Below are 14,130 nucleotides of genomic sequence, written 5' to 3'. Positions count from 1 at the left end.
GATCACCCTACCAGGAGGTGAGCAAGTGGAGGTCCACTAGCATATTAAGCAGGTAAGGATCAAACGGAACCGTAGTCAAGGAACAAGCCAAGATCAGTAATGAGCAGCCACAGGTAGGATCAGGCAGAAGCGTAGTCGAGAACAAGCCAAGGTCGGTAATGAGCAGTCGCAGGTTGGGATCAGGCAGAAGCGTAGTCGAGAACAAGCCAAGGTCGGTAATAAGCAGTCGCAGGTTGGGATCAGGCAGAAGCGTAGTCGAGAACAAGCCATGGTCGGTAATGAGCAGTCGCAGGTTGGGATCAGGCAGAAGCGTAGTCGAGAACAAGCCAAGGTCGGTGTCAGGGATCCGGGTATGACCAGAGATGTGTGGACTGACACAGGGAAATGCAGGCTTCAGGTAAGGTGTAAAACAATATAATTTATTAAAGGTTATACAATACACAAATGCAGTGCAAACAAACCAAACCTAAACTAATATAAATATATACAACGAAGTGCAAACAAAACCCAAACCTTAACTGATATAAATATGTATGGAGCACAAACGTAGTCAGGCAGGCCAGGTCGGTAGCTAACAGGCAGACAAGGTACAAAGGAGCAGGCAGAAGAGTGGTCAGGAATAGCCGGGGTCGGTACGGGCAGAGTTCAAGCAGTGTCAGAGTCCAGCAGGAGCGTCAGGCAGGCAGGAGGCAGGATACAGGACACAAGGGAGCAATACACCAAGGCACTGACTGCAGGCCTGGTCCTGCTTTAATACACCTCCTGCAATCAACCTCAGGTGATGGCCTGATTGCAGGAGTGAGACACTGGCTGCTGAGAGCACCCACTGGCCAGCACTGGTACTGCAGCCCACAAGGCAGGTAAGCCCCAACACTACCAGAGATAAGACCATTCCTGACAGTCGGTAATGAGCAGTCGCAGGTTGGGATCAGGCAGAAGCGTAGTCGAGAACAAGCCAAGGTCGGTAATGAGCAGTCGCAGGTTGGGATCAGGCAGAAGTGTAGTCGAAGAATTCATTTATTTTATTATTTTTCTTTAAAATGACACAAAAAACTATGCTTCTGGTACAAAGGATGGAACGTATATTTGCAAATGAAATTTTTTTTGCAATTTGTTTTTCATGCTACACTGAAAAAAAAAACACATAAAAGAAAAAAAATTAAAGACAATTTAGAAGAATAGAAAAAAAAAATAGCAGGTAAGCCAAGATGAGAAGGGAAGGAAGGCCTTCACTAGGAGTGAATAGGAGTTAATTAATATTTATATATTTTATATACATATTTATATTTGATGCAACACTGAAAGAGTAACAAAGAAAATAAAATGATTGTTGTTGATCACAGCAATATCAAATATCAGTCTTGGTTTCTTCAATGTATTTAATGGTTTATAATGTCAAACAATGATGTCTTCTTACCATGAATGGTCAGTCGAATATAGCCATGGCTATCCGTCAGCCGAACATAGTCCATGAGTTGTGACCCTGCCTTAAGATTGTTGGTTGTAGCCAGCCTTAGCTGTGTTTGGGTCATCTGGAATTGTTGGGTTTCCCTGAAGTTCAAAACCATTGTTTGCTTCTGCCTGCTGCTGGTGCGTGTTCTCCAGAAGACAGAATAGAAGACACAATGTATGGGGAGTTCTGGATATTTATTCTGTCTCAACCAATCGCTTTTGGGTTTATACCAGTGATGTGGGCTGGGAAGGAGAATAAATATTTGGAGAGACTTTCTCGAAGGGTCCTCCTAGGCTTCGCCCGGAGAGGGTGTTATTCTAGAGGTCCTTGCCTCTAAGGCCTGCTGGCTTGGAAGGGTGTAGCTTCAAAGAGGTCCAGTTCATGCTCCTCTTACTTACAGAGGGGTAGTATGTACCCCATAAACATTTACATGGGGTGGACAGAGATCTGGGGACCCCTTTATTAGCTGTTATCCCCACCTCCACCATCTGGTGATGTGGGGATGAAACCCTTGTCCCCATCAACAGGGGTATCCTCCCAATGTTGAGGGTATGTGTGTAGATAATGGGTCTGCTAATGATTTGGAGTGGGACCCCACACCTTTTTTTCTGGTGTCTGATATGGATTTTAAAGAGGGATCTCAGGACCCAGGCAAAAAAAATAGGCATGGGGTTTTCCTCAAAATCCATACCCGGGGGCCATCAGTCATTGTGATTGACAATGTGGAGACAATGTTTATCTTTTTCTAATAAATTCGCCTCTGCAGATCCCCACCTGGCCAGGAATGTGGGGATGAGACCCATGTCTGCATCAACCTAGGGTCAAGGTGCCTTGAAAGGGGGTCAGGCTTTGTACCCCAATACTCCCAACCCTTGTAGAGTACCCCCCTCGATGGTATGTGGCCTAGTATAGTTCTGGAGGAGGGAAGGCTGCATGCCCTCTGCTCCTTCCTTGGTCAGCTGGGCTGCATGTCTCACTAAGGGTGTAGAATGGATTTTGGGGGGGGGGGGGGACCCCCCACCCTGCTGTTTTTTTGTTTTTTTTTTTTAATAAAGGCACAGTACACATTTTTTGTAAACCATATATATTGTCCCTTTATGAAAAAATAAAGTGGGGGCCCCCCTTTAAAATCCATACTGGCCCCTTATTCTACATTCTACATTATGGAAGGGACTCAACCACCCTTGACATGCCCCCACCACATCTCTCTTGGCAGAGTAAAGCCGGCCATACACCAGTGGAATTTTGTACTGTCCCTTTAAGTAAAAAAAAAAAGTGGTGTCCCTCTTTAAAACCCATACCGGCCCCTTATTCCACATTCTACTGACCCCTTATTCTACATTATGGAAGGGACTCAACCACCCCTGACATGTCCCCCACCCCCACCACCTCTCTCCTGGCTGAGTAAAGCTGGCCATACATCTGTAAAATTTTGTACTGTCCCTTTAAGAAAAAAAAAGTGGTGTCCCCCTTTAAAACCCATACCAGCCCCTCATTCCACATCCTATACTACAGAAGGGACTCAACTCGCCTTGACATGCCCCCCACCCCCACAACCTCTATCTTAGCAGAGTAAAGCTGGCCAGACACCAGTGGAATTTTGTACTGTCCCTTTAAGGAAAAAAAAAAGTGGTGTCCCCCTTTAAAATCCATACCGGCCCCTCATTTCACATCCTACACCCCAGAATGGAATCAACCAGCCTTGACCTGCCCCTCCCCCCTCTCTCTCCTAGCTTAGTAAATCTGGCCATTGGCTGGTAGAATCTATGATGGTCTTCTGATTTTTATCGAGTGAATGAAATTCGAATCATGAATGTGGTTTTCCACGTCTGGGATTCCATTCCCATGGCAGGTCGGGAGGACATCTTCTGGCCACCAAGCGGAATGAGTTGACTCAATGACGGCCAAAAAGAATGCTCCATGTATGGCCTGATGGCCCCTACTCTTCATCCACTGGCAATACCCCAACCTCTCACTATGACTTTTCCCTTTGAACCTTCTGGTGGAGAGCAGGGGAGATCAGATTACACTAGAGGAGGGACTAATTCAGCAGTGGCCCCACCCCCCATTCTTCTTCTATCAGAGTAAGCCAGATGAAAATGGTGAAACTTGAAGATTTTAGTGAGTTCTATTTTAGTGTGCTTCTTCCCCGTGTGAGATCTCAGATGTATGGCAACATATCATCCATAGAGAAGACATTTCCCGCACTCAGGACACTAATACAGCTCGAGGGTTGTGTGGGTTCTCAGATGTACGGCAACATATCATCCATAGAGAAGACATTTCCAACACTCCGGACACGAATACACCTCGAGGGTCATGTGGGTTCTCTGATGTATGGCAACATATCATCAATAGAGAAGACATTTCCCCGCACTCAGGACACTAATACACCTCAAGGGTTTTGTGGGTTCTCTGATGTATGGCAGCATATCATCCATAGAGAAGACATTTCCCGCACTCAGGGCAGGAATATACCTCGAAAGTGGTGTGGGTTCTCTGATGTTTGGTTAGACAAGACTTCTGTGCAAAACATTTCCCGCACTCAGGGCAAGAATACACCTCCAGCAGATGATGAAACACACATATGTAGTGTGGGAACCCAGATGCGTGGGACCTCTGACATCTGGCATGACAGGACTTCTGCGAAAAACATTTCCCGCACTCAGGGCACTAATACACCTCAAGGGTTGCGTGGGACCTCCGACATCTGCCATGACAGGACTTCTGCGAAAAACATTTCCCGCACTCAGGACACTAATACACCTCAGAATTTGTGTGAGTTCTCTGATGTCTGGAAAGGCAGGACTTCTGCGCAAAACTTTTCCCGCACTCAGGACAGGAGTACGGCTTCTCCCCTGTATGACATCTCTGATGCCTGACAAGTTCCGATTTCCACAGAAACCATTTCCCGCACTCAGTACAGGAATGCGGATTCTCCCCTGTGTGAGATTTTTGATGCGTGACAAGTTCTGATTTTAGTCTGTAACCTTTCCCGCACTCAGGGCAGGAATGCGGCTTTTCATCCCTGTGAAATTTTTGATGCTTGGAAAGCTGTGACCTCCACGAAAAACATTTCCCGCACTCGAGGCAGGAATACGGCTTCTCCCCCGTGTGAGACCTGTGATGCATAACCAGAGTGGATTTATATGCAAAACATTTTCCGCACTCAGGGCAGGAATATGGCTTCACACCTGTGTGGCATATCTGATGGACAGACAGGTGAGACTTCTGAGAAAAACATTTCCCGCACTGAGTGCAGCAATACGGTCTCTCTCCCGTGTGAATTCTTTGATGCGTGACAAGTTCAGATTTTCGTTGATAATATTTCCCGCACTCGGTGCAAGAAAAAGGCTTCTCACCCGTGTGGATTATCAGATGTGCAGAAAGATAGGACTTCTGTGAAAAACATTTCCCGCACTCAGGACAGGGAAACATCTTCTTCCCCTGAACCCTGGCCCCATCCCCCACAGTATGAGGTTGCTCAGAGTCAGAGGGATCCCATGGTCTCTCCACACTGGGAAGTCCACCATCCATAGTGGAGCTCATTGTCTTTTCTCTGGCACATGGAACACTGGCCCCATCCCCCACAGTATGAGGCTGTACAGAGTCAGAGAGATTCCATGGTCCATCCACACTCGGAAGTCCACCATCCATAGTGGAGCTCATTGTCATTTCTCCAGCACAATCTCCTGGGATGTCCTCATCTTCCATTTTACAACCTGGAGATAAAGTGAGACGATCCTTTGAGGGTTTCTCCATGGCGTGTCCTGGAAAAATAGAAAAACATCATCAATAGATAGGAGTGGGGTAGTTCACTTGTATCAAGATTCCATCTGGATCAGGGAATAGGAGGGAGCAGATGTTCTCTGTGGATGTCCCAACCAGCTGGGACTCCTCCCCTCTTCAAAGAGCCTTTGGTCCTCCCAGATCACTTCTACATTTACACCGCCTTGTCAAAGGAGCAGGAACCAATGGAGGCTGGGAGGGGGGGCGGTAACAGAGCAGAGATAAGAGAAGAATATATTCTGGTCACCTGTGCTGATCTCTGTAGGAGTGTCCTCCTCTATGAATGTCCTCCTCATTCCAGCCTCCTCCGTATATTGCTCATCATCCCACACAAACTTCTCTTCTTCCTCATCCTCAACTTTCATGATCATCAGGTCTTCACCCTAAACCAAATCAAAATCTTGTAGAATCCACACAAATCTGATTGACATCGACACATCTAGTGACAGTAGGAGCATGAGGGCCCTATGAGGGATCATGGATTTACCATTTGAGGTGACAGAAAGTGGGTTGAGGTGGGAGTTTTAAAAGCACCGTTCAAGATCAGTAATCCTATAGCAAACCATGGTAGTTCCTCAACCGCCTTCTGTGCAACCAATATTTGACTGGCGTTGGGTGAGCACACGTTTGGTGATGTCATGGGTTGGTCATCAAGCTTTCTTTTTAAGAAAATAAGGTGACCCACTGGGTCTTTACATTCAACTCACCATCTCGAATGGGGATCGTGGCAGGTAGGTGTCGTTCCATAGGTTAGGTCTGGAGATCTTTTCTCGGGGATGGAACATCTTTTCTCTGGGATGGAACATCTTTTCTTGGGGATGGAACATCTCGGGGATATACAATCCTTTGGCACTATGTGAGGTCAGTGTGAGGTTATGTCCAAGTGGGGTGTAGACTATCTTTCACCCAATTGGGGTGTAAATTTAGTAAGAACGAGGCATTGGAGAGAGCTACATGGCTCAAAGAATCAAAGAATCCTGGAGTGGGATTCCTCAATTGCCTCTATGGGGGGGGGGGGGGGGATAAGGAGGAAATGGGAGGAATAGAGAGATGTAGTTGAGTAGAGACAGAAAAAGACAAAGATGGAAACCAAAAATGACATACAGTAGTAGGTCATAAAAGGAGAGTGTCACCCTAGTGATGACAAGAGATGGATGCTCTTGATCTCCTGGTACTTCCATTACCCCCAGACATAACAGTGCAGCACCCAATGACCCCCATCCCCGGAGACCAGATGGCCTAGGATTTCACCCCATGGAGAATGGTGGGGAATGAAACATATTGGACCCGCCAGTCACTTTGACTTAACTCTAAGTTCCCCTTTTCTACTACTGGTGTAGCGCTACCCACTTGAGAGCTACTGGTTTTGGGTTCCCCTTTACTTCCAGCACAGCCAGGCAGCACACATTTTCCATCTGCATCCAGAAACAGCCCATGGGCTTGTTTTTATAGTTTTATTAGGAAATTTAGCTTGGATAGAGTAAAGGGGTTACGGTATGCCCAACTTGATTGCAGAACAATTTGTGGACAACTTCCTTCTCTAGAAAATGCTCCAAAAATGGCCGGAGAATGACTGTGGTCCAGCTGGAATCATGACAGTCTTTAGTAGTACAGTAACTTGTAGGTCTAAATCCCCTAAGTGACAAAATACCAGCCCACCTGGCTTTGGTATCGGATCCCAAGACGAGGGATTGGGCAAGCTGTGAACTGTCCCCTGAAGACTTGCCAGAACTGGCATCCAGCAGAATTCTCCCTTCTAGGCCTTTAGGGTGTAGAGGTGCTCCCTCTTTTAGCTTCTCTTCAGCTTCCAGCCTGGAGGCAGAAGCCCCCCCTTTCCATAGGGCCCCCTCCCAGACCACACAGCAGCACCTCTCAACAATCCATCTTCCACCCGATTCCCCTGCTGGGCAGGCTCTGCCATATTTATAGGCTCATCTGCCACACTGCCAGGCCCCCTGCCTGGGATTGGTCAGACTCCCAGAAATATGCAGATCAGTCCCTCCTCACCTCCGCCTACTGGCTTCTAGAGGCTTCTCCAAGTTTCTAAAGCAGGGGGAAGTACTAGAGGACTGACCTGTAGAGTCCTCCAGAGCTCTGACCTGAAGTAACCCTCTTACTAAAACCCAAGCTTCTAGCAAGCCTCTAACTATTCTGAACAACTATATACACAGGTATCCAAGCTACGGGGCCCCTAGTGGCACCAACAGCACCAACACTGCCTAATAATCCAAATGGGGAACTATACTGGGCACATCCATGTTATTACCCAACAAAAGTATCTCAACAACAAAATTACAGAAGAATATGGACAGGATATTGGCAAAGTCAACTGGACGCATCTATACTAAGGGGAGACCAAGTGAAGGACTGTAGAGACATTTTATAGTGATGGCCAAGGTTTGAGAATCAGAAGCCTCAGACAAGGGCTGGATAGGTCTAGTTCAGGTTAACTGGGGGGAGGGGGTAGTTATGAAATCTACTGATGGTGGTACCTAGGCATCTAGGTGGTATCTTCTGAACAACTATGTACACTGGTATCCAAACTATGGGGCCCCTAGTGGCTCCTACAGCACCAACATTGCCTAATAATCCAAATGGGGAACTACACTGGGCACATCCATATTTTTACCCAACAAAAGCATCTCATCAACAAAATTAATGAAGAATATGGACAGGATATTGGCAAAGTCAACTGGACGCATCTATACTAAGGGAAGACCAAGTGAAGGACTGTAGCTTCTGAGTTATTCTACAGTGATGGCCATGAAAGGTTTGAGAATCAGAAGCCTCAGACAAGGGCTGGATCAAACCAAGTAGGTCTAGTTCAGGTTATCGGGGGGAGGGGGGAGTTTTGAAATCTGACGGGGGTATCTAGGCAAATTTTTTTTTTTTGTAGGATTACTATTCAAAGAGTGATTTATTGATATCCATATAAATGTGGTCTTTTCATCAGAATTGTCTTCTCCGGCTAGGAGTAAAAACACACTAGACATTTAAACTACATACGCAAGGTAAGTCACTACGACTTACCTCAACATATAAGCAGATCCAGTAATCCCTTTGTTCTCAATGGCTGAACAATTCAACATTTCAAATAAACTTCCAAGCAGGATCCTAAAAACAAGTTCAAAGTTGGAAAAAAGAACACCAAAGCAATGCGTTTCGGGGCTAGGCCTCCCCCTTCTTCAGGGATGGTTACAACGGTTTGTGGAACAATCAAACAAATAGCCTGGATTGGGGTTACAGTGAGTGTCAGCTTAACCTGACCACAGTGAGCGCGGATGACTGAACCACCGTAAAGAAGGAGGCGGGTCATCCCCGAAACATGTTAACCGTATCTGATGTTCTTGTTCAATATAAATTTTAAAAAGAACGTTCAGGTGATACAACCTTTTTCACTAAGCTCAGTAGCTGGCCTTCGTGGCTTGGTGTCTCAGACAATTTTGTTCTTCTTTAACCCCTTCACGCCGGATCATCCCGGCGTGAAGAGGAGTTCCTGCGCCGGGAGGTGGGTGGGACGGGGCGTGGCTTAGTGTCATGTGGCCGCCGTGACGTCACATCACGGCCGGTCACAGGATCGGGAAAGAGTACCGCACATGTGTGCTGGGAGCACGCAGGGCGTACGTTCTCAGCACATATGTTTTTTGTTACATGAACGCAAATGTGCGGCAGCTCGGCGTCTAGGGCCAGACGCTGGGAGGCTGCACATTTGCATGCGGCTGGCGTGAAGGGGTTAAATTTCAGGTTGGTCTGGAACGTTGGCTTTCTGTGGTGCATCTTACAGGAAAGGGAGCTATACAAGCAATATTATTTGGATGTACAACACGTGCAGCGAGGCGGGGCCGTACTGAGGACTAGTGGACAATCAGCTACAAAAAGATCTTGGATCCATCTCAATATTTGGTTGACACATGCCAGCACACAATTATGCCCTCAACATTTAACTCTATTCTCGTTTATTTCAGAAATGGGCCTCATCGTCTCCACATGTCAGAGTGTGGAATCACTTTCATGTTCTAGATATTCCGTTCAACCTACCTGATGATGGTGAGGGATGGTGTGACCTTCCTGTGTGGAATCCCGGGAATACATAGGACGGGGACATCTCTCTGGTGGGTTCCCATGACTGGATCCATCTACCTGATGATGGTGAGGGATGGTGTGACCTTCCTGTGTGGAATCCTGGGAATACAGAGGACGGGGACATCTCTCTGGTGGGTTCCCATGACTGGATCCACTTACCTGATGATGGTGAGGGATGGTGTGACCTTCCTGTGTGGAATCCCGGGAATACAGAGGACGGGGACATCTCTCTGGTGGGTTTCCATGACTGGATCCATCTACCTGATGATGGTGAGGGATGGTGTGACCTTCCTGTGTGGAATCCCAGGAATACAGAGGATGGGGACATCTCTCTGGTGGGTTCCCATGACTGGATCCATCTGTAGGAAACACACACACTGACTGAATCCATTGTTTCTATGTGTTTATCAGATGATGGGGGATCTAGGTGGAGCCTCCGTACTGCTCTCTCCTTTCCAATAAAGTCTCCTCTTACTCGGTGATTTGAGGGGTGGCTGATTGTCCATCATGAGGTCCTTGTGTCCTTCTAGATACTCCATCACTCCATACTCTTCATCCTCCTCTTTAAACTCTTCTTTAACAACAATATTAAATCCCTTGAGATTTTCACTCTAAATATAAAAGACATTCATTGTAACAAACCCGCTTGTGTATAAATTCTAACTATCAATAATTGACAATCATCTACCTGATGATGGTGAGGGATGGTGTGACCTTCCTGTGTGGAATCCCGGGAATACAGATGACGGGGACATCGCTCTGGGGGGTTCCTGTAGCTGGATGACTCCACCATGGTGTCCTGGTACAGATCTTTGTGTCCTTCTGGAATCTCTGACTCCTCCATCCCCCCATCCTCCTCCTCTTTTATCTCTTCTTTAACATCAACTGTAGAATCTCTCAGGTTTCCACTCTGAATATATAATAAAAATGACATCAATGGTAACAATGCAGATAATGTACAGATCCTAATGATACTATCAGTGATTGTTCCTCATCTACCTGATGATGGTGAGGGATGGTGTGACCTTCCTGTGTGGAATCCCGGGAATACAGAGGACGGGGACATCTCTCTGGTGGGTTCCCATGACTGGATCCATCTGTAGGAAACACACACACTGACTGAATCCATTGTTTCTATGTGTTTATCAGATGATGGGGGATCTAGGTGGATCCTCCGTACTGCTCTCTCCTTTCCAATAAAGTCTCCTCTTACCTGGTGATGTGAGGGGCGGCTGATTGTCCATCATGATGTCCTTGTAGAGGTCCTTGTGTCCTTCTAAATACTCCCACTCCTCCATGGAGAAATAGACAGTGACACCCTGACACCTTATAGGAACCTGACACATACAATGATACAGTCACCATCCAGACACATCCCTTGTCTGTTACTGGAGAATGTCCCAGAATTCCCGGCACCGCTCACCTCTCCTGTCAGCAGATGGACCATCATGGTGGTCAGTTCCAGGATCTTCTGCTCTTTGTTCCTCTCAGGTATCGGAGAATGAGGGGGAGGCACCATGGTGGGGCTCTGGGTCCTGCTCCATCCTCCTGAGATTGGCTCCCCACTAGACTTCTTCACTACAACATAATCCTACAGATCAGGAGAAAGAGAAACCAATATCAATCATCTGACATCATCTACATGTCTACAAGAACATGGTCTATTGGCCAGACTAGACCAGAGTGATGTCATGTGACCTCCCAGAATCCTCCTCACCTCTCTGGTCAGCAGGTAGATGATCTTCAGGGTGAGGTTTAGTATCCTCTCAGCCATGTGACTCCGGTCCTCCTCCATCCTTATTGGTCACGTGATCTATACAGGTTTCCTGTAGACCAATAATTGATAACAGAGAATGATCTGGACTGTACTGGTTGTACAATATTAGGATGGGGGGGGGGGGGGATAATATGAGGGTCTCTATCATGGAAGAACGGTCCTCAGCAGGATTACACACAGAGGAACATTCAGTTTAGGGTTTTCTCGGTTTTTTAGGTTCGGGAGACCTGCCAGATCAGAAAGTCAGTTTTGTTTTGAGCTGTTTACTTGTGCTTAGTCTTTGGTCAGTCTCCTGACCTACTGCTATACTGTCCATTACATATTACAGACTACTGTACTGTATACACTGTGATTTACACCCCCAGCTATGTCCTCCCTCATCATAAATCTCCTCTCCCGGCTGTTTCCTCAACCTCAAACTTCATAAATCTCCTCTCCCTGCTGTGTCCTCCAACGTCATAAATATCCTCTCCCAGCTCTGTCCTCACACATCATAAATCTCCTCTCCCAGCTGTGTCCTCCAACATCATTCTTGGCATCCCTCAACAGGAAGGGATGCAACAGTCCCAGTCCTAAGGCTTCTCCCCCAAAGGAACATGGCGTTGACATAGCAAGACTACTGTTTTCACAGAGGAAGCTTTAGGCCTTCTCTACAGCATGCTGGCAGGGCACAGCCTCTTCTACTCAGGTTGTGTCTGCTTTCTTAAGAACTGAGAGTTCATTTGGGCTCTACGGGGACCGTACACCAGGCTGAAGCCTTACGTGACGATGGAGGAGGACGGACGTGACGATGGAGGAAGAGGACGGACGTGACGGTGGAGGAAGAGGACGGGCGTGACGGTGGAGGAAGAGGACGGGCGTGACGGTGGAGGAAGAGGACGGGCGTGACGGTGGAGGAAGAGGACGGGCGTGACGGTGAAGGAAGAGGACGGGCGTGACAGTGGAGGAAGAGGACAGGCATGACTGTATGGAGGAAGAGGACGGACGTGATGGTGGAGGAAGATGACGGACGTGACTATGTATGGAGGAAGAGGACGGACGTGACGGTGGAGGAAGAGGACGGACGTGACTGTGGAGGAAGAGGACGGACGTGACGGTGGAGGAAGAGGACGGACGTGACGGTGGAGGAAGAGGACGGACGTGACGGTGGAGGAAGAGAACGGACGTGACTGTGGAGGAAGAGGACGGACGTGACGGTAGAGGAAGAGGACGGACGTGGCGATAGAGGAAGAAGACGGACGTGGCGATGGAGGAAGAGGACGGACGTGACGGTGGAGGAAGAGGACGGACGTGGCGGTGGAGGAAGAGGAGGGACGTGACGGTGGAGGAAGTGGACGGACGTGACGGTGGAGGAAGAGGACGGACGTGACGGTGGAGGAAGAGGACGGACGTGACGGTGGAGGAAGAGGACGGACGTGACAATGGTGGAAGAGAACGGATGTGACAATGGAGGAAGAGGACAGACGTGACGGGGGATTACTGGGTGTAAATAGAAAATAATATCTTATTACCTCCTCTGCTGCCACTTCCACCAATTTCTCCTATTTCCTTCTGACTCATCTCCCACCCGGAAATTCCTATTTATACCTGACATCACTTCCTGTCTGCACGTGACCTCATTTCCTGTCTCAGGAGAGTGGGGTCTCTACAGTTAGGTGAGACAGGCTTTCCAGAAGAGATGGGTTTTCAGGGATCTCCTAAAGGTGGATGTGCGGCTTTGCTGCTGATCTGTCTCCTCTGTTCCCAAAGATCAGCGGGCATGCTGGTACATGTAGTTCCATGGCTTTAACTTGTAAGGTTCTGCTGTTGCCTATTGTCCCACAAGACTTGTGATGAAGACTGAAGAACCACCTTCTGTGGATTTATTTAGCTACAGTCCAGCCTAGCCAGTCCCTTTAAACTGGGCTTATTCCCTTAGGCATTGCATGAGAGACAGCTATTGTACCTAGTGTCAGGTCCCCCACTGACTTCATATTTCCAAGACAACTCCTAGTGTACCCCCAGTGCTTCTTAAAGCCCATGTCTTTCAAAGAATATTTCAAGTTACCCCAAGACTTCTAGTGTCCTACTGTACAGGAGATTCCTAGTGACCCCAAGTCTTACTGTACGGGAGATTCCTAGTGACCCCAAGTCTTAATGTACGGGAGATTCCTAGTGACCCCAAGACTTCTAGTGTCCTACTGTATGGGAGATTCTTAGTGACCCCAAGACTTCTAGTGTCCTACTGTACGGGAGATTCCTAGTGACCCCAAGTCTTACTGTATGGGAGATTCCTAGTGACCCCAAGTCTTACTGTACGGGAGATTCCTAGTGACCCCAAGACTTCTAGTGTCCTACTGTATGGGAGATTCCTAGTGACCCCAAAACTGCTAGTGTCCTACTGTACGGGAGATTCCTAGTGACCCCAAGACTGCTATTGTCCTACTGTACGTGAGATTCCTATTGATCCCAAGTCTTCTAGTGTTATACTGTACGAGAGATTCCTAGTGATCTCAAGACTTCTAGTGTCCTACTGTACGGGAAATTCCTAGTGATCCCAAGACTTCTAGTGTCCTACTTTATGGGAGATTCCTAGTGACCCCAAGACTTCTAGGGTCATACTGTACGGGAGATTCCTAGTGATCCCAAGACTTCTAGTGTCTTACTGTACGGGAGATTCCTGGTGACCCCAAGACTTCTAGTGTCTTACTGTACGGGAGATTCCTGGTGACCCCAAGACTTCTAGTGTTCTACTGTGCAGGAAATTTCTAGTGATCCCAAGGCTCCTAGTGTCCAAATATATGGGAGATTCCTAGTGACCCCAAGACTTCTTGTTTCCTACATTTCGAGAGATTGCTAGTGAACCCAAGAATATTAGTGTCCTACTTCGCAAGAGATTCCTATTGACCCCAAGACTCCCTATTGTCCTACTTCCTGAGAGATTCCTAGTGACCCCAAGACTCCCTATTGTCCTACTTCCTGAGAGATTCCTATTGACCCCAAGACTCCCTATTGTCCTACTTCCTGAGAGATTCCTAGTGACCCCAAG

The 14,130-nt window shown here is 47.5% G+C and overlaps 1 protein-coding gene across 1 annotated transcript; it reads right to left on the bottom strand.

Moving 5' to 3' along the window:
* Nucleotides 1-398: 398 nt before the first annotated feature.
* Nucleotides 399-12,719, bottom strand: LOC149456035 (uncharacterized). Its single transcript, XM_089685570.1, is given in 10 exon segments — nt 399-5,223; nt 5,490-5,625; nt 9,281-9,684; nt 9,801-9,936; nt 10,014-10,235; nt 10,325-10,422; nt 10,539-10,668; nt 10,671-10,916; nt 11,043-11,151; nt 12,614-12,719. Coding segments are annotated over 9 exon segments (2,463 nt in total). The 5' UTR covers nt 11,121-11,151; nt 12,614-12,719; the 3' UTR covers nt 399-4,210.
* Nucleotides 12,720-14,130: the final 1,411 nt, after the last annotated feature.

The sequence above is a fragment of the Staurois parvus genome, unplaced genomic scaffold (assembly GCF_062004578.1).
Source record: "Staurois parvus isolate SC_StPar_1 unplaced genomic scaffold, SC_StPar_1.0 ptg000380l, whole genome shotgun sequence".
In the NCBI taxonomy this organism is placed as follows: Eukaryota; Metazoa; Chordata; class Amphibia; order Anura; family Ranidae; genus Staurois; species Staurois parvus.
The sequence above is the reverse complement of the archived record's forward strand: the minus strand, read 5'-3'. Positions and strand labels throughout refer to the sequence as shown.